This window comes from Pagrus major, chromosome 15 (genome assembly GCF_040436345.1).
Source record: "Pagrus major chromosome 15, Pma_NU_1.0".
Classification (NCBI taxonomy): domain Eukaryota; kingdom Metazoa; phylum Chordata; class Actinopteri; order Spariformes; family Sparidae; genus Pagrus; species Pagrus major.
The window spans coordinates 25,057,899-25,081,138 of record NC_133229.1 but is presented as its reverse complement, the minus strand read 5'-3'; the positions used below and the strand labels follow the sequence as shown (position 1 = coordinate 25,081,138).

The 23,240-nt window shown below is 40.5% G+C and overlaps 2 protein-coding genes across 5 annotated transcripts in view; both read right to left on the bottom strand.

The window, feature by feature from the left end:
• Nucleotides 1-16,395, bottom strand: part of LOC141009132 (mitogen-activated protein kinase kinase kinase kinase 3-like) — a 40,026-nt gene extending 23,631 nt beyond the window's left edge. For 2 of the 4 annotated variants that reach the window (XM_073481568.1, XM_073481571.1), the window contains exons 1-5: nucleotides 16,163-16,353; nucleotides 1,711-1,768; nucleotides 1,030-1,120; nucleotides 781-845; nucleotides 575-630 (exon numbers count right to left, since the gene is read on the bottom strand). In XM_073481568.1, the coding sequence (XP_073337669.1) occupies nucleotides 575-630; nucleotides 781-845; nucleotides 1,030-1,120; nucleotides 1,711-1,768; nucleotides 16,163-16,261 (369 nt within the window). In that variant the 5' untranslated portion in view covers nucleotides 16,262-16,353. Of the gene's footprint in view, nucleotides 1-574; nucleotides 631-780; nucleotides 846-1,029; nucleotides 1,121-1,710; nucleotides 1,769-16,162 lie in introns of all 4 variants that reach the window. The other 2 variants (XM_073481569.1, XM_073481570.1) reach the window with 2 other exon arrangements.
• Nucleotides 16,396-17,738: 1,343 nt separating this feature from the next.
• thumpd2 (THUMP domain containing 2) lies at nucleotides 17,739-22,349 on the bottom strand. Its single transcript, XM_073482074.1, has 11 exons — nucleotides 22,165-22,349; nucleotides 21,421-21,559; nucleotides 20,669-21,151; nucleotides 20,412-20,545; nucleotides 20,044-20,121; nucleotides 19,852-19,904; nucleotides 19,637-19,724; nucleotides 19,209-19,280; nucleotides 18,890-19,004; nucleotides 18,427-18,547; nucleotides 17,739-18,229 (listed from the first exon to the last, which is right to left on the bottom strand). Exons 1-11 carry the CDS (start codon nucleotides 22,321-22,323, stop codon nucleotides 17,887-17,889), a joined length of 1,785 nt encoding a protein of 594 aa, XP_073338175.1. The 5' UTR covers nucleotides 22,324-22,349; the 3' UTR covers nucleotides 17,739-17,886.
• Between the last annotated feature and the right edge of the window lie 891 nt (nucleotides 22,350-23,240).

Genomic DNA, 23,240 nt, shown 5'->3' with positions numbered 1-23,240 from the left:
AATGTGCCGCATGTAATCTAATAAACTGCCTCCAGTGATGTCACTCAGTGGTTAAGTTGCATTGTGGGTAATGTAGGTGCCAAGTTTTGAAAAGGAAGAAGAATGTGTGGGATAAAAAGGTGATATCTCTGAATCTGCTGTATCGATTTTGATCATTTGTTTTTAAACTGTCCATAGCGACCCCGACAGTGTTACAGGAGTGAAATGCTAGACCTGTGGAGTGCTTTCCAAAACCTGGTGCCTATGTTTCCCAAAATGCAAAGCCAGTGAGTGACAACATTAGAGGCAGATTAACAGGTTACATGCAGCTTCTTCTGGAGCTTTGTACTACTTTTTCACATATGCAGTAGTACTTCCCAAGAACTGTAAACACACTTTAATGTATGGAATTGGTGGAGTTACAATTTAAATAGCTCAAGGTGATTTTCTGACTTTAAGGCACTCATCAGAGGCGATGCTTAAGTGTTGACTGGAGTAGTTAAGCAGAGGACTAATCTCCCAAAATATGCCTATTTGTTTAGTCTCTTAGTCAAAAATACAATGACACTGACGTAATATACAGTGCATACGGTACCTGCAGGGTCTCCCGTGACATGTAGGCTATCTGTGACTCTGACAAAGGCCCGGTTACTGGAGGAGTGAAACAAGAAAGAAAGAGACAAATCAGAGAGATGGATGGACAGCGGGGAGTGAGGAAAAGGTGCAAACAAAAAACAGCAGGGTTAAGATTAAAATGTGTGTGTGTGTGTGTGTGTGTTTTTGGGTGCATGCTGTTCCTACCGTGATAGATATCCTGCAGAGAACCTCCTCCACAGTACTCCATACTGATCCATAACTTATCTCTCCTGCACAAAGAACACTGTGTCACTACAGCTTCATACAAAATCCAATTTCCTCTCACACACTTCTTCCGTCCTTACATACACCGGCTCACCGCTCTTTTGTCTCTCTCTGGTAAAATGCTTGAAAGTCAAGCACTTTGACAGCAATCATAACTAATTCATTGCACTGACATACACAAACACTTACCGGAGATAACTGCCAAAATAGGCTACGATATTGGAGTGTTTACAGTCCTTCATCATTATAATCTCCTGCTGGACGACAGCAAAGTCTTCACCTGGAGAGAACACATATGTGCACACAATAATGCTCGTTTTAATTCTTGACGTGGCTATTATTTACAAAGCAACAGAAAATGGGGGAAGTGAGTTTGTTCAAGGATTTGTGTTTGTGTCAGTGTGTTTGTGACTCATAGAAGCCAGTACAAAGCAGCAGAGCAGGTTTCAACATATTTTCATATTTTAAATTCCACATCTAATTGTTTAGCAACAATATCATGACACACTTCCAGACTTCCTGTAACTTCTGAAGTTGTTTCTGAATGAATTCCTTTGTTTAGTGGAGGAGAGGAGGATGGAAACCAGAATAAGGTAAGAAAACTGGGAAAATAATACATCGAGGAGAGAGACAGGGTTAAAAGGACAGTGATAAGGGGAAATAATCGGCAAGTATAGGGTGAGAAGGGGAGAGAACAGCTGAGATTGTGGAAACGAGGTTTGTGAAAAATGATGGTGGGAGGACTGCGAGGACAAACACAGAAGAATGGATGACAGATCGATTTAGAGAAATGTTGATAAAGGGATAGAGGCGAAGATATGGCAGCAAAAAGGGAGATAAAGGAACAAAAAGAAAGATGAGATAACTCACCCGGTTCCAGTTTGATGACTTTGATAGCAGCCAGCTCTCCTGTGTTTACATTACGAGCCTAAACGGAGGAAAAGGAGAAAGAAGTGAGTAATTGGGAGGCTCTGAAAGACACAGTGACGATTTAGCATTGCTGTCCATGCAACTTTAAGGTAGATTTGAGGTGCAGTTGACTCAAAAAAACAAAAAAAAATGTAGAGTATGTGTTGTAGTGTGAGAGCCAATTAGAAAATCCATTACGCGTACACATGACAAAGAAAACTGCATTTTTCAAGACATATCTAGCCTGGTTCCCCTAAACTTCCACCCAGAAACCAATCTGAATCCTTTACATGTTCCTGAAATTGGAAAACTGGGCGAAAAAAGGTGAACCTGGCATAATGCATTGTGGTGATTATTAATCAGACGCATGCAAGCACATATTCCTGTTTGATTACCATTTTACAAGAACAGTGTATTTATGTTAACTGCGCAACTATAACAGAGGATGAAATGACAACAGCTGTGATAACTCTCCAGGCTTTTAAAATCCTGTCTCACTGTATTATAAACTAGTTTGAACTAGTAGTAGAAACTAGTATTTGGACTTTGGATAAGCCTTCAAAGTCATGGATCTATTACTCTAACTTTTCTTCCTTGATCATATACCTGAAGCAACATCTCTCACCAATGCAGCCCCTTGTGGTATAGGTCACGCAACTACGATGGAGATATGATGTGCATCGGAGGAACAGCAGGTATGATGAGAAAGGTGCAACTAATACTAGCACATTTTTTGTATCAGAAATTCGCACAGTCATGTTCCTAATGCAAAAAGAAAGCACACCAATTACTCAGTATGTTGTTTGCAGCCACATTTGCAATTTCAAAATACCAGAATTCACTCATAACTCTTTTAAGACACAAACTCAGATAATGTGGGTTGACAGAGGAATGCACAGACTTCAACAGGAAATCAAGTCAGTATTTCCCGTATTCCTTGAAGGCTGACATTTTGTCAAAAAGCGGGGGGTTTCTGCAGGATACTGAGGCTTATTTTCTATAAATAGCCAGCTGTGTTTACATTTAGCAGCAGTGCTGCTGGGGCGCGAGAGGAACTCTATATGAAATATACATGAATAAAAAGATCTCTCAGAGGCGACATGAATTGCTTCCTTCTCTCAGGCCAAGAATGTGCGTTTATGGCTGTGTGTGACATCGCAGAAATATGTGTGAGAGAATGAGAGAGAAAGCGTCGGAAAAAGACGTTTCACATTAACTGATAAAACCAAGACTTTCAACATAAGAGACAAAACAGGAGCTTCGACACCATGAACAGCCTGGGAGCAATGTGTCATGTTTCTCACACAGCAGCTCTTGATATGTTGTCTAATTCTATGGTTTCGCTATTTCTAGTTTCAGTGGAGGGACCAACAGAAACACCCCCATCTACCCTGATCCTGGCTGCAGCCTCACAGGCATATTTATCCAACATTAGAGGGAAAAACATGCTGGTCTGTTCACTTTATTGGGAAGTTGTCACAGAAAGAAGGAGGGTCAGCTTTCTCATCCATCCAGCCTTTGGCGTTGGATTTATGGCTGAACGATTCACAAAATAATCAGATTGCGATTATCTTTGACAGATATTGTGATTTCAGTGAGTCATCTAAGAGGGAATGGCAGTTTTTGCATTTGACTTTCACTGAAAGAAAAAACATAAATGATAATAATGAGATTATAATAATGAGATAGGCTGAGGCAGCACCACAATGCTTCATTTCTAATGGTAAGTTGTGAAACATGTTATTCTCATCAGCAAAACTGCATCTCTTGCAATTTGGATATTGCCCGTGGCTATATTACAACAATATTTTGTTTAATTGTTCAGCCTTAATTGGAGTCATTTCCATTTTTATATTATCACATCATGACAGAGATTCTCTCCCATTTTTGTCTGATTTACAAATTACAGTTGCAATACATTAAAAATAACGTCTCTGTCATCTTGATGTGGAGCGTTTCAATTTCCATTTTTGGCCATTTCTACGTGAGTTATAGAAAAGTTTTAATCTCCATAAAGTCAAAAATGAAAACATAAACTAGTCATCGGTATATTTTATGCGCCTCATCATTTTTCTTGTGGATTCATAGGTCTACTAGCCCCGTTTCTATCTCTGCCTTAACAGTGCTGCGGTTTTGTTAAGATTTAGTTTTGCATATGCACGTAGGCATTTAAAATTTGATTTTGTATCTTTTGCATTCATAACCATATTAAAATCTCCTCCCATGATGATTATTCCCCTTGCCTCTGTTACCAGCAAAGACAACATAAAGCAGGGACTGAAAAAAATGATAATAATTGCATATATATATAGAAGTGTTGGGAGTTCTTGTCCCAGCGGATTAGGGTTTTAAGACGCTCACTATGCATGTGGAATGTCTTGGATTTGAGTCCAGCCACAGACCTTTTTTTGCATGTCTTGCCTCATCACTCGCCCCCTTCATTTCCTGTGAGGTCTCTACTGTCTAACAAGGCAAAAATGCCATTACACACTTTAAAAGAGTTGCACAACAGAAGGGCAAAGTTAAGTTATAATCAACGGCTTAATCAATGACTAACCTATTACAGTATCAATATGAGCAGTTTTGAAAATCTTCAAAAAGTTTTCTGTGATACAGGGATGCATAATGTGCAATCTAACTGAACTGCTGAGTAGCAATGGCCATCATGGCTTATGGAAAAAAGAGAAAAGTGGCACCAGTGTGAACTCAATCCACACCTACAAGGCATCAGAGTACTGCCAACACAAGAAGAAGAAACATACAGAAAAACAACAGCGAGCAGAAGACGAAATAAAAGAAAGAACTCAAGGATAACCACAGGAAAAACAGCTGCACTATCAATAATAAATCAGAAATATTAAAGACAAAAACAGATTTCTTGTTTTGTCTAAAAGGAAGGCAAAGACGGTATCCTCAGCTCAGGAGGAAGATCAAGTGGAGAAGAAAAACAGAGGCCGACCCACACCAAAACAAAGCTGTGGTGGGAGGGAGGAGATACAAAGAGACGCAAAGAGAAAAGAAGAAGAGGGAAGCGGAGACAGAGTGTCTTCAGTCAGCAGACGGACCAGAGATGACTCATAGCGCTCAGTGCCACTGTTAGCGGCAACAACATTCAGAGTGGCTGGCTGTTGTGACTGACTGAGGGTGAAGCATCCCGCCTGGTGGAGCCCAAGGGGGTGGAGGGTGGACCACCGCTGACCTAAAAGGTCTGCGGAGCTGAAGTGTCCGACAGCAACAGCCTGGATTCCTCTGAAAACCCAACGTCTAGGCAGCCAAAAACCACACGAGCACAAAAAAGAAAATCATGCTTTGCTCATCTGGGCTACTCAGAAAACAAACTACAAAACATTCTCACAAACTTTCAATCAAACTCAACTTTTGCGCCATCAGCATCACATCTGATTAGTTTTCTAGCTTGAAGCAAGGACAAATAAATGAATGACAACCTCTCAGGGCTTCCCAGTGTAATATTGAAAATGCCACAACACAGCAGTACAATCCATCATTCCCTGACATTTCAGAGAAATCCATTCAGTGATGGAGCAACAACTGAACAAACAATGATCTAGCAAAGAAACCAAAACTGTTCATTACATTTGATGGTTGGACAAACAAAAGGCAAAGTTATTTTGGGTGAGACTCCAAACTTAACACCTCAAATGTCACCCAAATGAATGAGTGCCTGCACCACCACTATATTAACACAGCCTCGGTGCCTCACTGTTACATGTTGAGATGACTGGATGCTTGCTGATTGTGACACAGAGCAACAGGAAAAGTGATTAAGGTGTCCTGAATGTGGGGGAACAGGGCCGGGCACACTTGTGCAAATAAAACTCATGTTCGGTCTTAGATAATATGTTTTCCTATAATTAGAGGATTATTAACATTGTTTTCCATATGACAGCTGTTGCCAAAGTAGCCAAATAGTCAACACAGACAGTTTTACAGGAACTGGTTAAAAATTTTTTTAAAAATGAGACGCTTTCACACCTGAGAAGAACTAAAGAAAAGTGTCAAATGAGCAGACATTCAACTTCCAACTGACATCTTCCAGTACAACACCCTGCGTTATGGACACATTTTGGTTGGGAACTAAAAAGGTTAGATACCTAGTCCTAATTTGGAAATTTTACTTAATCAGAATAACCTTAAAAAAGGGCCCAACGGATTTAAAAAATAATGCCAATTTCCCTGAAAGCCGAGGCACGAATCTTGGACAACAGAGTTCTTTCCATGTCCTGTACTGCCAGATCAGCAGTGGATTGATGTGGGTTTTCTATAACACAGTAACGAAGAAATTTAGCTCACATCCATCATTAACACCTCCGTCAGGCCGCATGCGTGTGTGTCATACACCCAGCATATGGCCTGCTCAGTGGAGGATCAGTGTGGCATTTCACTCTCTCCTCTCTCTGACCAGGAAACACAAACAAAGGGCAACAACCTAAGCAGTTGCAGCTCACCATGCTAATCATCGCACTCCGCTTGAGCTGCAGTCCTGCAAAAAAAACAACCTGGGTGCACCAGTTTGAATTTAATCCAAGGTGTTTGAGTATTAATTTAGTTTAGAGAGAATGTAAACCTCTTTAAACGTTCACTACGGCTCTGGAAAACACCATACTTGTACTAATTACAGTTAACCATGTGTGAAGGTAATCTAATCTCCTGACAAGCAACTTGTCTAATGGATCTACTTAGGACTCATTCAGACCAAATCGGGTGTTGTGGTGATTAGCTGCATGTTTGTGCGGCGGTGTAGGAGTGTCGGTAAACAGAGGAGCTTTAACTTCTAGCCCCCGACCCACAAGGTGACGGGTGGCTGCTACGTTGCTCTGGTGTTTACAGTTAATTTTACTGTTTACTGTGGCTTTTTAGAGACACATAACCTCTTTATAATTTGTAGTTATGTATTTGCTTGCTTTTGTTGTTGTCTTGTAAAAGCAATTTCTACAATCGCTGACTATTTATTTGCCAACTTTTGCTTTGTTTTATTGTGTTTATTTTCTTGTCTTGAATGCAATTTTAAACTAATTTAAACTTTAAATGTTCTAATGTGTTAGCTAGGTGGAATGAAAAGAGACCTAGCGTTATGTATTTGACATTTCTGTCACTTTTTTCCTGTTGTCAACTCGTACCTTGTTCTTCTACTTATCAACTTCGGTTTACAGTTACACCCCTACATACAGGGGTGCTGCCACTGAGCAGCTTCACTGCACCAAATCGGGGGTTAAGACTTGGCCTGGGGCAATAACTGCAGCTCTGGTTGGTAATTCAGTTGCTTCGACAGGTTTTTTCCGAGAGATTTGAGGCTTGGAAACAGGTGACCTTCCGATCACAACCACACTTCTCTGACCTTTGAGATAACGAGCGCATTAGGCCATGCAGCATTGGCCTTTTCCTCGTTTCTTCTCACTTACTGACATAGACTAGAATGCATTTCAAAATTTGGAATTTACCACAGAACTTCAACTCTAAGTTTTCTAAAACTTATGAAAACTAACACAAAACATCTTATTCTACCAAAGAAAAGTAAATCTGTATGTTTTTATCCATTCCCTCCAAGGAACTAAGGGGTCAACAGTTCATGGCCATCACTGGATGTGAGCAAAAACTGAGAATTTGCATTTAACTTTTGGGGTTTTATCATCAAAATGGTGAAGGCATGACTCTGCAGCTTGTTTTCTCTGTGAGCTCAGCCATTACACACACACGGCCCCGGGAGAGGAACAGGTGAGGCGAAAAAGCTGTGTGCAATGGAGTGTGTTTAATTAAAGCACTTGTCTTTCAACAAAATACTCAGTCACTCAAGAAAAACACGCATGTATGCACTCACACAGACGAGAATCCTCCACAACCTCTCAGGTCCACTTCAGTTTAGCAAAGTTACTTTTTCTTTTAGGCATTGCAAAGCTGTCTTCTAAATACTGCAAGGTCATCAGCCCAGAGGAGTCATTAAATCAAGCATTTAGTACTGAAATCCTTCTTTTTTTAAGCAAGTGAATGCTCTGCCAATAGCAATATAATGGCATTTGTTTACAATGAACTGGGCTGAAAGGAAATTACTCCATATCAAATTGGGAAGTCAATGCCAGAGGCACAAATCACCAGGCTGCTACCAAATTAAGCTGTTAAAGTAAGAGAACTCATCTTGAAAAACTTAACTCACCACAACACTTGTTGGAGAACATTTGCAAAACAAACTCAAAAATCTCAAAAGTTATTGTGTCTCTGTACCGATGGCATCCGCATTTAGTGTTGGCCTGTGAAGTCACATACCACACGCTTCACGCACTCTTGCTACACTGACCCACCCAAACACTATGTATGTGTATGAATGCAGTCCAGAGAAATTCATCACATCATAACCAACAACAGTCCAGACAACAGGCATTAACATTCCTGCCACCATTGATTTTGCTGTTTACCCAAGATGCATTCAGCTGGTCCCAACTCAATCACATGAGCACACGGTCTAAAAATAGGATTTGACACTTGTGCTACCGTGGTGCCAAGATTTACAGAACCAGTTCGGAGTCATACCAACCCTGGCAGAGGTATGAACACCAAGGCACTCCAAACAAGCTTCAAAGGTTTATTCTCTTCCTGGTTACTTAGTAATGAGTACTTAGTACGTTTGAAGTGTTGCATAAGAAAAGGTTGATGGAAACAGTCAAATTTGTCAATTGCACAAAAAATTTTAACACTTGTTTGAGGTGGTTTTTGCCTTTTTCATAGAAGAGTTAGTGCACTTAATGAGAGATGGAAACACCTTTCCCCGAGTTAGTTCTGAGGAAGCGAACATTTAACACGCAAGAGTGATTGGCTGTTTCTGCTTCTGAGAGAAGAACTTCCTCACATTAATACATGAAACAAAAAGAAATGTTATATCTTTTCTTTACAGGTAATGATCTGGGCTTTTAGGCCTTTAATTTGATAGGACAGCTTCTAGAGGCAGGCAGGAAACAGGGGGAAGATGTATCTTTTTAGTGTTTTCTATATCAATTTTCTCCATTTGAGGTTCGACTGGCTTGTTATGTTTTTTTTCAACTGGAGAACTGGTACCACTTACCAATTATCTCAATGAACCAACTCCTAATAATCACAAAATGGTAGTGAATGGAAACAATCATTCATTTGCCATTTCCTTTGGCAATATTCTTGAAATTCAGTTACAACGCGTGATAAATTTGGACGGAAACCCGGCGATTGTCCTCAAAATACTTGGCCACCAAAACAGATCCTCATCCAAGAGGACTTATTTGTATTTTTGCATTTATAAATATTATGTTAGAGAAAGAAAAAGGCTGAAAGAGTGAGCTTCAGATGGGCTCTGAACTGAAAACTCAAAAACTCATCAACATCCCAAAGTTCAGTACAGCTTCTCAACCTAAACATGTTGGCAGAAATACAAATCTATATAGTACTTGTCAAGCCATCCGAAAGACACCCAACTGTGATTAAAACCCCCCGGCAAAAATACTTTAAAGCCATCTAGTTGTCATGCGTTAACATGCTTCATGTTATCTCCTGTTTGTCACGATAAGGCATTAATAAGTGGCTCCACTTTTTTCATAGGCTTTTAATACAAGCTGGAACTTAGTCCGATTAATTAGAGGAATTCCCTTGTTAGACTGAATGAACCCAGCTCCTCTAATTCAGAAGAGTAAAACCTGCTGAGTGGAGGTTTTCCAGTTCAAATGCTGCAACTCAAGTGCTGTAAACAAGATTGTTATCGGGGGAAGGCCCACTAACACCTGTTGCACCACTATTTCTTTTGTGTGCTGACCCACCCTGCAGAGACATGTCATACCATTCACAGCCTGCACTGCAGTCCAACAGCTTCCCCCTGCAGACATTTTGTTAATCATTTAATACAGGAGCAAACACAAGCTACAGGACCTTTTATTAAACTTCATTAACATGGCTCGACTGTACTTTAAATGGCTGGCCCAAGTTAATGGGAACCACACTGTCCTGGCCACTTGTTTACGTAGTTAACATACAGTAAGTGCTTTGAGGGGGAGGTCAGACATGTCTGACGTGACAGTCAGTGCAGAGGAATGGTTATAAAATATTTCACATTTGGCTGTGAATGTATCTGCAAAGTGAAATTTTAGACAAAAGATAACAATCGACTAAAATTAATGGTGACTTTTTATTTACAATGATAATCAAAAGACTTAAAAGTAAGTGTACACTGGGCATCTCAGATTAAATACTTAATACACTGCCTGAATGTAAAAGGACTCCTGAAGACCATTTTTACAGGCACATCTGGTTTTGTCCCATGTCACCACACCATGTCATTAACCCACTGTAGCTATCCAAGTTACCAATATTTAACTGCGCCAACGGCAGAGAGATAAATTCCTGCTCAGCACATAACTGTACTTGACGAACAGAAAACTAGAATGCCAGGATATGGAGCTAAATTTACCATCTGGATCTGAAGCCAAAGAGGATTTCAGGTAGGGGGGGCTGTGGCTCTGATCGTGATCAGAGTATCCTGATAATGACTTAGTCCTGAAGACACCGGAGGCTTCATCAGTTAAACTTTAGAATATAGTTTATTAACAGAAAAACATTCCTCCACCAAGGCCAGGGAGTCCTCTTTAATACAATCAAGCCTAATTCAATACAAAAAAATAAAATATTAAAATCCTTAAGCTCTTTATTTGGATCCACATCACATCAGACTCACTCAGATACAAGCCACCTAAATACATCTGATTTTGATGCATTCATCATTCTCTGATGTCGATATCTCGGATTGTTTAATATAATGAGAAAAACTTTATCCAGATCAACACCATACCTTTTATTTGGCACCAATTTCCTCGTCTTTGTAGGATATTGTGAGTTGACTTTCAGGGTTGCTTTTGTGTACTTTGGTTCCATAATTTTTTTTGTCCCTTTCCAGAGAACATCCTCTTTTATACCAACTTTCTTCACTGGTAGCTAAAACAATGCTCTGCAATAGGAAATGGGTGTGTGCAAACCCAAATTTTCAGACTGACTGGCTGTTGTCACGTTTACTTCTGCTGTGTGGTAGGCTGTTAGATCTATCAGTGTTGAGTAATTAATGTCAAAGTTTATCATCGTTATCGACATAAATTTTATAACGATCCAATATCAAGATTGCTTTATCGTCCAACCCTATTTTCAACAACCAGAGCTTTTGTGAAGGAAGGCCAGGGTCTGTGCATTCACCTCAGTGAGCAAAACAAGTGGAGGAACAGTGACAAAAACAGGATGGTTGTGGGGCAGCCGCTTTAATTGTGACTCTGCAGCCATCTGTGCATGTGTGTCTATGCATGTGACGATACAATCATCTGGTTTTCTGTGTGTATGTGCGACTAGTGTGGAACAATAGGACATGAACACACACACACACACACACGGAGGAAGTGAAGATTCCTGCATTCCTGGACCACAGCTGCCCAGCTGTGCCACACACACACACACACACACACACACACACACACACACACACACACACACACACACACACACACACACACACACACACACACACACACACACACAGGTCAGGCCAGAGGAAATTGTTACCGACACAACATTTACCACCGTTAAGTAGTTGAGTCTTAGCCTATATTAAATGTAGGCATTAGAGGTTCGTGAATGCATGTTAAGCCACTAAACATGGCTTTGGTCATTATGAAGTCAGGCTTATAAAGTAACGTGGAGCACCAAAGTCTTATGATTTAAATGAGAATTGATTTAATGATAAGATTTCAATTCAATTTTGGGGGAACTGAACAGGAAGTTCCGTTTCCTCATGTTATTTTTATCGATTACATGTCTGAAATAACCGCATCAGCTTTGGGATATTTGGCTGGCTGTGCTGGTAAAAACTTCAAAAAACTGATGGCATACAGAAAGACCGGTAGCATTGCTTGGCCCTTACGTAAACTCCAAAAATACCCAGATGGCTGTGATGTTTCTAGAGCACACACACTGCTTCTGCTGAAATTGATTTGTCATTAACAGATCTCTATCCCAACCGAAGGCCGTCGTCTGCCTCCACTTCCTCAATCCGAAGCCACAAGCACAGTCACCTTGAGAAACCGAGCCAGTCATCCTCTTTAAACATAGTTACGTCAGATCCTGTGTATCGGTAAATACTTGGCCTTGAGTGAAGACTGCTATTACACCAGAACCCCTGGAGCAGGTTTTCATAGCTATAGAGACACATATCAAGCTGATACTGGCGTTCTCACTTCTCTACTCTGCCCACATAAAGTGACGAATCAATATTAAATTGTATCATTAACATCAGCATGCGAGCTGGCCTTTGGCAGAGAACCGGGCTCATCAACATCCGATATTTCCCTTCTCCAGTCTGTTTGGCTTCCTTTAGTTTGAAGTATCACACAGCAGTCCAATAGGTAAACATCAGCATACAGTTTACCGTCATCATGTTGCAGGAATTCTTAAGTTTAATTGAAACAAACTGGTGTCTTCTGCTGGCCAAAAATAGTGAGAAGCAGCCTAACGCAGGTTAAAAAAATGGGATACAGTCGGCTGAATTACATGTGAACCAGGGGTCATGTTTACCAAATATTTTCTGTCATTGACAAATTTTTGAGGACGATCTACTGTAACATCAATCCAAACACAACACTATCAATAACCAAATGTAGTACGATATATTGACCTTTCAATACTTAATCCCATTCCTTTTCTGATGTAGTCGTTTTTGAAAATGAAATGTTATTAAATATGCCCTGACCCACTATCATTTGATTTTCTTCAAATATGGAGGGCAACGAGAAAGTCTAAGGCAACTTCTGATGTGAACATGTCTAGTTGGTGTTATTGACACTTTACAGCATGATGAGAAGTCAAACTGCTCAGTTGGTATTGTCCAATATTTTAATTTCACAAATTATTCTGGGAAAAATCTCAACTAGGAATTGATTTTTGTCTTAATTTAGGTGGTGAATTCTGATTTACATTGTGAATGTATTTGGTGGCTTACACAAATACTGGTACTTCAAACATCAAAGACACCAGTTTGTCACCTATCAGCCCTTTTCTTGGAGGAGTCGAACGCGTGATCTCGTGGTAAAGAAGCCTCCATCAGTTTCTGAGTGATACGGACAAAGCGGCAGGGCTACAAACAGAGGAGAAAACAAGCTTCACACAAGCTTTCCTGCTAACACATTCCTATGCAAGCCACAGATTTTCACACAGCGGTAGAACCAAATATAGGCATCAATGTGGTTTACCGAGTGCCCTGGTGCTTAGGAGCACATCCTTTAATCCAGAGGTTTCAGGTTTGAGCCCCCAGTCCTTCAGCAAAGCCGCTGTTGTTTATGAACTACAGCATCAGCTACATTATAATCATCTACAGTATATCAGCTTTATGAGAGGATGTATCGACTGTCGGCAAAATAAGGAATCCTTAACAATAACTCTGTTATGATTATGTCAAATAAAATAAATATTTTTGCTCCGTACAATTGTTTTCACATTAGTGCACATGAATCAGCTGTTCACTGTTTGTGACAGGTCCAGCAGGCTGTTTCGAGCTGCTGGCCTGCTGAAGAGATGCTGTCAGATCTACTGTATGTGTGTGCAACAAGGTAAGATACCGAACCCAAATTAGAAACAAACTAGATTAGCTGCAGCAGGGAGGGATACAATATGTAAAACACAAAACAGGGAACAAATAATGACAGAGAGAGTGTTTTCGAATGCACTTCTTTGGGAATTAATGGCGCTATCTATGCATTCACCAAGTCTGGAAATCTGTCCCGTCTCCAGTCTAGAGGATACATTTATATTCCTGTAATTACCACAAAGAGCCTGGAGGTTAACCAAACATCATCTACTCCTATTAAAGCGTTTAATGAATTTCCAGACTGCCAAAAGCCTCTCCCTCACACGGCGGTGAAATTAAATTCCTGCAGTTGTTTGGGACGGCAGCACAAACAACTACAGAGTGTGGATGTTTATCGTCCTGAACCGGACTGATACACTATGAGAGCCGATGTGCAAATAAACCAGGTAAGGCTGACACAACATATGAATCTATGTAGAATAATGTTCATCTATTCTAGCAGTAATCCAAATTAAAATATGAACCTGAAAAAAGCAACACATGTCACCTTTGAGAAAGGACAAATATGTGACAAAACAGCAATATACTGTAATAAGAGGCTGTAGTGCTGCAGGGATGTCCTGGGTTTGTTTGTCACAGACCCCATAAAATGTCGCATCATCATGGTTTTAACAGTTTTTCTCAGTTAAAATAAAAATAGTGATGCAAAAATAATCACTCGCAATCGTGAATCAAATCACAATCATACTTGCCAACCCTCCCATTTTTCCTGCTTTTCATTGCCCTCTCCCGTTTTCCTTTCAGGACCCAACTCTCCCATGTTTCTCCTGATTTATGACACATTTTCACACTTTTTCCCTACTAGAGCAAGTCAACTGTTCTGCTGCCTCCTCAGTGAGTGACAGACGGACAGGGAAATGTAGAGAAAGAATATTTAAACACATTTCAAACGCCCTGGACAGATAAAAAATTCCTGTCTCTTATGTAGAGTTTTAAAAGAAAGGGGCTGTAAAATCTGCCGTATGGACTTTTCTGTCAGTCATAGGGGTCGCACAAACACAGGGCAGTGGCGTGCACAGATTTTATGGGGCTGGGGCAAAATTGAATGAATGAATTAAAAGAAGAACTGTTGGTTCTGTGTAAAAAAAAAATAATCAAAGAGTATAGTCTAGACCTGCTCAAATTGGAAAGTGTTATTAGATAACTGTTGATGTGAATTGGCACTATGTAATTGAAGGTTGATTGATTGACTGATTGATTGATTGAAAAGTGATACTGCTTGCACAGAAGGGTGAATTATTCTGTGTCTTTCCTGAGAATTAAAAGTAAAATTAAAATTATTTGCTGCATTGTACTCAACATTGTTATTTTCATAGTACTTAAATTTTAGAAAAATCAGGGGGACATCACCCAGAATCCCCTGCTTTGGTTTCAAAATCCTCCCTACTTTGTAGGTCTCAAGGCTGGCAAGTATGATAACAATGTGCAAAATGATCACATAATGATTTTTTGTGCAGCCTCAGAGTGAATCCAGCACAGATCCATCCTGCATGCTGGCATTTGTTTTTATGTTCTGCATCATTACTTTACTGTTTTCTGTGAGAGTATAAATTTTGCATGACATGACACAGTTTCGTTGTTATATTCTACTAAACTGTGTGTTATATGATGATGACTGCACAGTGTAATAAACACGGTCACAGCCAGAGTGACTGTGCTGGAGTTGGGTTGTAATTCACGAAGTTCATTTCCTTCAGGGATGCAGGCTGTCTGCTCCCAGCACAGGCCCTCAGTGAAGTGTACGACACAAGATAACACTTATAACGCGACATAAATCAGACAGTCTGCATTCACATTAACATCCCGGTTCTTTATGAACTGTTAGTGCTTCTTACTGGTGTTAAAACATGAATAACAGCAGTGAGGGGTGTTGAAGTTGTGCTTGTTGTTGTTGTAGCTTGTTCAGCCCTCAGCGCTTTAGCCAAACTGGATTTCCAGCTGTCAGTCCCTGTCACGGCCAGCGGAGACAGTTTTAACTAAATTTAACGAAAGCTGGGAGATATTTTGGTTAATGGCGAACCTACTGGGTCGTCTCTGGTTCCGTGTGTGTCCCAGTACGCGGAACAAGTCGCTGCTTGTTGTCATTTTGTCACAATGTTCCCACGAAACTGCCAGAAGCCTGGTTAGCTTCGAGTTGCTATCGGGTCAACTGCGTCCGTTCTCGGACAGCTAGCGGCTACACGTCCATTATCGGACACGTCTCAGTCATCCGTCCTTCTTTAATATTAACGGTAGATAATCAACACTATATTTAGTTAAACGATGCTAATAAACATGTCGCACAATCCTTCTAACAACCCACACTTAAAGCGTACAAAAATATGATTTCTGTCCAACAAAATCAAAATTTGTGAGCCCGAGTCCTGGATACAGTCAACGTTAGCGTTAGCATATTGTTATTTATGATTTCTTTCTACTGTAAAGTGCAGTGTTTCATTGCTAATCCTGATTTCCACAATCGGGGGGGGGGGAGGAGGCCAAAACAATAACAGCCAACACAAAAAAAAAAAAAAAAAACACCCTTGGCTGTTTGTCCGACAATGGAATCGAGAGCAAGAGTAGCAGATTAAACGCTGCATCAGTAAACATCAACACGAAGAGAGACACCCCAACTCAGAAAACAAGCTAACTGGGGCGATATCATTTGTTTCCTTGCTGTTATGTCAAACCCCCCCGATGAGCTACAAAGAAATGCTATTAATGTCTAACCAATGCGTGTCCGACAATGGAACTCCGCAAGTGCTTCCCTCACTGCAGTTTTACCTTGTACACATCTCCGTATGTGCCGCTTCCTATCCTCTGGATCAGCTCGAAATCCTCCTGCGGATTCCGCCGGGACAGGTCGACACTGGAGTTCATCATATCCACGGCCTGTTACGGCGCCGATCGCGCACGGTTGACGAGCCCCGACGATACGTGAAAACAGATATTTTTAAGAAAAACATACGGCGTCAGAAAATCCTAGCCCGACTCCAATGTAGCTCCAACATGGCTTCCACTGCGCAATGAGCATGCGCAGTGGACATCATGGCGTAGCCTCTCCATGGAGTCTGGAGAGGGAGATGGAGCAGCTGAGTCTGAGGCTGGCCTCATGAGATAAATGTGGTGATAAAATAACAAATAAAAAACTAATTAGTAACTTGTTAATTTGTTTGTGAAGGTTAAAATTTAAACCACCATACACCTATTTTTAATGCATATTGATTGATTTCACCTGATCAATTCCAGCACTATACAACGTGAAGCCATGTTTTGTAACCTGAACAGGCAGCAAAAACACAGTTTATAGCTAGTGAGTAACTTCATGAAAACACTAAGCCCTGTGTAGCCTCGTCTGGCCCCACTGTATAAAACTGGGCTAAGCAGGGCTAAACATTGGCAGATGGCAACACTGTGATTCAGCCTATCGGGGTCCATGTTACAGGCTAAATGAAAGTCCCATTATAAGAAACTTTACAGTTGCCATTTCAGTCCAATCACAGGATAAACTAGTGTCATTCTACAGCTTCCTCACTGTCAACAAAAGACCAAAACATCAAGTTGATCCTACTAAGTATTGTCTGTGTAGCAAATAGTAAATGTGCCATAGCCCTCGCTGTGTATGGAGGATATGTTAGGTCATAATTCAAGTTAAAAGTCCAAATAGAAAATTAAAAAAGCTCAAATAAAAAAAGATTGTTATCATACCACACTACAAAGAATAATCAGGACAAAATTAAAAAAGAAAAAGCTAATTGAAAATGTAAAATTTGAATATGACCAAAAGTATCCTCCGTAATTGTTGCTCAAAATCAATTAGAAGCCACACCGTCGCATGTGATGGCATGTATCTTCCTTAAACACTGTAAAGTTTATTATTCACACATTTAAGTTATCACCATGTCTTCTTCTTCTGTGATTTAATTCCTCTTTACAATCATTTATATGATGTGTATAGAGATTTAATTTAAATGTATTCTTAGGTCCACCTAAATTATGTGCTGCTACACCTAAATAAGTTACAACCAGTGTAAAAAGTTAGTCTGGAGCCCTGCATACTGTACATTGTCTTAGTATTATTAATACTCAAAAGAGCAACAAAATGTATTAAGGGAGGGAGTTGGCACAGTTTTGGGAATTACTAAGAACATAATAACTTAATGAGAATCAGTCCAGGTTAATCGTTTAAAAGTACAATCCAAGACCTGTGCCTTAAGTAAGGTGCTTTCAATTGCAGTTAAGATGATTTCAGTGTAAATTAAATGTAGGATAGGAGGATGGAAAAGGATTTATATCTGGAAAGGCAACATTTCCAATCCATAGCTCAAAGAACTTCAAAACTCAAACACTTAAAATTCCATTGTTTCAAAAAATATATTTCATTATATCATTTACAATAGAAAACAGAAGGGAAACAGAGAAAACAAACTATAGTTCAACATATTTTCATTATAGGTTACAAAGAAAAGTAACAAATTAATTTGAAATGTAACTTCCACCAACACTGATCAAGTGTCTGTCTTGACATATTTATGGATTAGTCCATCTATCAGGCCTAAGCTGACTCTCAGAGTTGTCTGATGCTTCAGGGAGGAGAGAGGAGGAGGCAGACTGTGTTGTAGCCCAGACTGACAGCCCGTTTTCTGGGTAGGCCGGGAATTGATCCCCTGGTGGATTTGGAAAGTCTGCTGCCTTGTGGGAGATAGTGAAGGAGCTGGGCAGCCTTGTGTCCCAGTTTGAGGTGTTGTTTCCTGGTTAGACGTTGTGTCTTGCTGTAGCAGGAGTTTCTTCAGCTGACAGGATAACTGAGGGCTCAGAAGGAGAACCAAAGTACCACCGGGACAAAGGACCCTAGACACAAAAACATTATTATTAAATTACTTATAGTTGGTAATAATTGCTTGGATAGATTTTTCATACCTAATTGCTATTGACAAATTAAAATGAGATTTACTTATGCACAATGTACGAACACACATAGAAAAATGAGCAACATTTTCTGAATCACTGAACAGAAACAATGGAAACAGACACACAGAGGCACAAACCTCTCCATCTCGGTGACGATGAGTGGCAGGTTGGCAGCCATGTTTGTTTTGGTGCCAAACTTCCTTCCAAATGGCAGGTCACAGACTACAGCATCTACACTGGCACTGGGCAGAGGCAGCACTGCATACACAGAGGAGGAGAGAAGAGCCAAGAGGTAATTTGATACATGACAGCAAAGCAGGCTCCACACTCAACCCCCAGTCGCTGATCCCACCGGAAACATGGGTGAGCTAAATAAAGACTTGCAATTGAAAAATTAGTTTCAGAAGTACACATTATGGCACTCTACATATGTAATTGCTACTGAAACATAAAGAAACATGCAGGCAGGTTTAATTTTTGACTACTGGGGCACCAGGTGTCCGTCTCTCCGGAAATTAACCTTAGCTTAAAGCCAAAATCAAAAGGTTTAATGACATGCATTTAACATTTTCTAGTCATCATTTTGTGCAGGTTTTCTACCCATAGATGAAGCTTTCAGCAGATGTATTCTGTTTCCAAGCTCGGCAAACGCTATGTTCTCATTGGCCTTCTGTAGCTGTCCATCATCAATGTCCACACCCAGGAAACGGGCAGCCTGAAGAACAGAGAGACAGAACAGGTTATTATAGTGGTATAAAAGTAGACACAAGACATTAATCTTTATATGTATTTTCCAAAAACACACACTTTCAAATGTTTTATAGATTTTGTCTAATTGCAAAGCTTTCTGAAGTTTACTTTTCAGACATTTGTAAACTTGACAGACATACAGGAACTTTGTGCAGATGTCCGTTCTGACCTTGTGTTCCTGTGCTGCTTCTATTAAGATGGTTCCCACCCCACACATCGGGTCGACCACACAGAAGCCTGGCTGGGAAACAGGAGATAACATACGGCATGACTGTTACTGAAGGGCAGTATTACATCATATTCTGACCGATGTGCATGCAAATGCTTTGGCACACAGACTGTCAAGTTACAGACAACAAACATTATGCTAAAAGTTTGGAAATGAGGACAGCTTTAAGGCTCAGTGGCCACATTTAATGAGTCTACACTGTCCTGTCTTTTAAGGGGACTGGTTGAGAAGACAAAATAAAGGGCCTTGCTTGCATTATATAATAACGCCATTCGCTTTGCATGCATAAAAGCATAAACATAATAAAGTAGTTTCTTCACAGATAAACATTGCAGCAGCAGGGACAGGGCACCTGTGTGTGTTATTACCTGTATCTGAGCCAATGAGGTCATAGCCCAGGCTACAGTAGACCTCAGTCCTGTGGTTTTAATGTAGCTCCGGTTAGCCAGAGGTAACCTGAAGGAAACAGAGAGAAGATCTATAAATTATGACTATGTATAAAATTAATTTGTTCTGCCAAGAGGACAGCATTCAGTCATTAGTAATAAGTGTTGAATGGAGAGAGAGTGTTTCTGTCAATAACCTTGTTAGTGGAATCCCCATCAGGCAGTGGTCATCACTCAAATAAACATTCACCTGCAGGAAAGAGTAAACAACTCATGATGTAACATTTGAAAAGACAGGCGACATCATTATCCAAAGAAGGAGTATTTACTTATTTATAGCCACAGATCAATATAATCAGGAAGATTATTAAAACAGTAAAATAGTTTACCTCCAGCTGTGGATTCTTCAGATCAGTCTTCCAGCCCAGCTGTCTGCTCAGACCTACTCCAATCACTTTGCTCACCTCCTATATTAGAAACAGCATGCAAACATACAATATTTCCCTGAACTAAGCAGTGTGAATAAAAGGTACTATCAATGACAGGTGGATGTATAGGTTATGTAGTAACAAAAAACATAAAACACATTTATTTTTGGCCTTTGTGTCAGCTTCTGATAATCTTGGTAAAGCTGCGCTTCGTGAGGCATCAGTTTGTCAACACAGAAGCTTTAAATGATACAAATTGTCCACTGTAACACTCAGAAATGGGCATCCATATTCAATGGAGGTGTCAGTCCATAAATAACTTCCTCTACCTGTGAGCTGAAGTATCGGGACAAAGATCCTGTACACTTGCAGCTGATCCTAAAAGACACCGGAACTGAAGAGGACTCTGGTTTGATCCTGCTGGGCTGCAGTTGAGTCTTTTCTCCTCTTCTAGTCGTCTTCTCTTTATTCGGATGAAGGAAAACACAAGAAGGAAATAAAGAGGTGACGAAAACAGGAATGAAAAGTTGATAACCTTAAAAGTTGATGTTATAAAAGTTGAAATAAAAGCTGAAAAATGTTTTACCAATTTCCAAACTTTTTACAGCAAAGTCTTCCACTATGCCATCCATTATTCTGCTGCTACTTTCCACACTGAGGTCCAGTCCTGGTGTCCTTTCCTTCTCAGACGTCTTCTCTTTCTCTACATTCTTCTCACTACTAGATTTTCGAGCTGCACCCCTCCTTTCCTCCTCTTCTTCATCATCCCTCTTTCTCTTCTTTTCCAGCATCTGTGCTCCAATTTGTTCACCACTGCTCTGCCTCCCATTCACACTCTCTTCCCTCTCTCCTCCTGCACTTTTTCTAGACTCCTCGTTGCACTTCTCCTTCTTTTCACTCCTTCTCCCCTCCTCTCTGTCCACCGTCACTTCCACAACAGTGCTTGGTGCGTTGGCAGTAGTCCTTCTGTCTGCCAACTCCCCCTGCAGGCGGCTCCAGGTCATTACAGCACTAGTCCACTGATTCTTGTCACCCAGCAGTCTGGACTGCAGCACAGAGGCTGCCTTTGCTAGAGAGAAAACAACACAAAAGTCAATACAAGTCAAAAATAGATGAAATCCAGGGTGGTTTTGTCTCTCTTTGGGATTTTATTTTTAGAGATATGGAATTATTATGTAAAACAGGTCATCCAAGGTTATGCACTGTGCATTGATCTGATTAATTAAATTAAAATAGATATGAATTAGACTTTTAAGGCACACAAGAACTGAAAGACTGGCAAGTAATTTATGACCTGTCAAGATATGCATCTGTGTATTTAATGTATCAGGCAGGTACCTGGGCTGGTGTGGGCAGACAGGCACACAGGTGAGGCTTGTTTGAGCAGGAGGAAGAGTCTCTCTGCAGCCTTCAGCTCACTGACTCTGTTGATCCCTGCAGAGGAGCTGAACAACACTTTACCTGGCATCTGACAAACCTGTACACAACACAGCAACAAAAGAACAGGTTTAAAGTCTGGGTTTACAGACTATAGCCAAAGGGGGAATAAATCAATCCAATATTTAATTGGATATTTAATATTTCGTAGTATCTCGTTGAATAATCCAAAAAGAAACCTTGAAACCTGATTTTAAGATGACTGGATTCATCAATAGCTTCCACGTCCTGTGACCCAGTGACTCCAAACCAATGCCGAATTGTATTACTAAATAGGATAATTAAGACACACCTCTTTTTTTATTAAATTTTACTGCTTCTTCTATTTTATATGAAGAAAAAATCAAGTCAGCATGAAGAAAAAATGTTTATGTCTCCGGAATGAATGTCTGTCCAACATCCCAACTAAAACTACTTTTCGGTACTTTTTTACAGCGATGCCGCGACAAACTGACTCGTTTAACAAGGAAAGAAACATCTTTACGTATTGTATTTAATGCCGAATTTACAAGAAAGCACCAATGGCTGAGAATTTGCTGCGGGCGTTTCACGAAGTTTGGTCAGTTTCTCCTCAAACAACAACTCTTAAAATCAAGCGATTTGTAAAGGGAGTCTGGGATACTGCCGTCACTGGGAAACACTCACGTCTTCAGCTGTCAGCTTCTTCTTCACCTCGTCCATTAAGAACCGCTCCATCCCGTTACCGGCGGTGCAGTAATATCTAACTAAACCCCCCTCACTGCTCGGTTCAGTCATTGTGTTGTTAAATGTGTTCAGGGTGAATAAACGCTCATATATGCTCATAGAAGTTTCTACGATTTGACACAGAAAGCCGCCATATTGGCTTGTTTGTTTATACCGGAAACGGAAATGCGTCATCACGCTGCAGTGACCAGTCGTGGCCAGCAGGGGTCTCTCTTACACAGTGGAAACAGCTACTGATGTGACAAACTGGAAACGTGTTTTTACAACAAACTATGTGCGCAGTTATCATAACATTAATTAAAGTGTCAAAGTACAAATGTGCTCAGACTTGTTCATGTCAATCTTCTTTGTAATAATGGCATGTTAATGTGATAAAAGCCACGACAACAAGCCTTCATTTTGTGATTAATTTAACGCATGTATTCAAGTGGCATCAGACACACGCATACTGTCACACCACCCAAATGCCTGTGTGCACACATTAAATATTCAGGCACACGCACACTTTCAGCAAGAGAACAACAAACTGCATAAATGTTCAAGAGGCACGCTACACATTCATTAGGACGCGTACGCCTCTGCTGCAGTGTAATACCTGGAGGCAGCTCTGAACAGGTGTTCCTCCAAACCTGAGAAGAGACTTCCAATAATAACCCTGCAGCAGAAATTTGCACTTTCACACAATTCGCACTTTCTTTTCACTCTCTTGAAATCAGAGAGATCCTCCTTCTATCTCTGTTCGAACACTTCGCTCTCTAAATCCCTTTCTTATCTCTCCCCCCCCTCTCTCTCCTCCTGCCCTGTCACAATCTCCCTGTGACACTTTTTAATCTCCCTCTTCTCTCTCTGTGACATTTTAATGACCCCAAACATATTTAATCCCCTTACTTTATTCGATGAACAGTGTGACGCTTGTTGCCTTGTGCCATAAACCCCTCAGACGCTGACAGGCCGGTGCAACCTGACACAGTGTAGTGTACGCTCGTAACAATGTGAAGAATTATGGTAAATGAATG

Coding starts and splice junctions, on each gene's coding strand:
- thumpd2 (XM_073482074.1), bottom strand. CDS start 22,323: ATGAGCATATATGAGCGTTTATTCACCCTGAACACATTTAACAACACA. Junction 21,560..22,164: donor AGAAGCTGACAGCTGAAGAC/GTGAGTGTTTCC, acceptor TGTTGTGTACAG/GTTTGTCAGATGCCAGGTAA. Junction 18,230..18,426: donor ATCGTCACCGAGATGGAGAG/GTTTGTGCCTCT, acceptor TTTTGTGTCTAG/GGTCCTTTGTCCCGGTGGTA.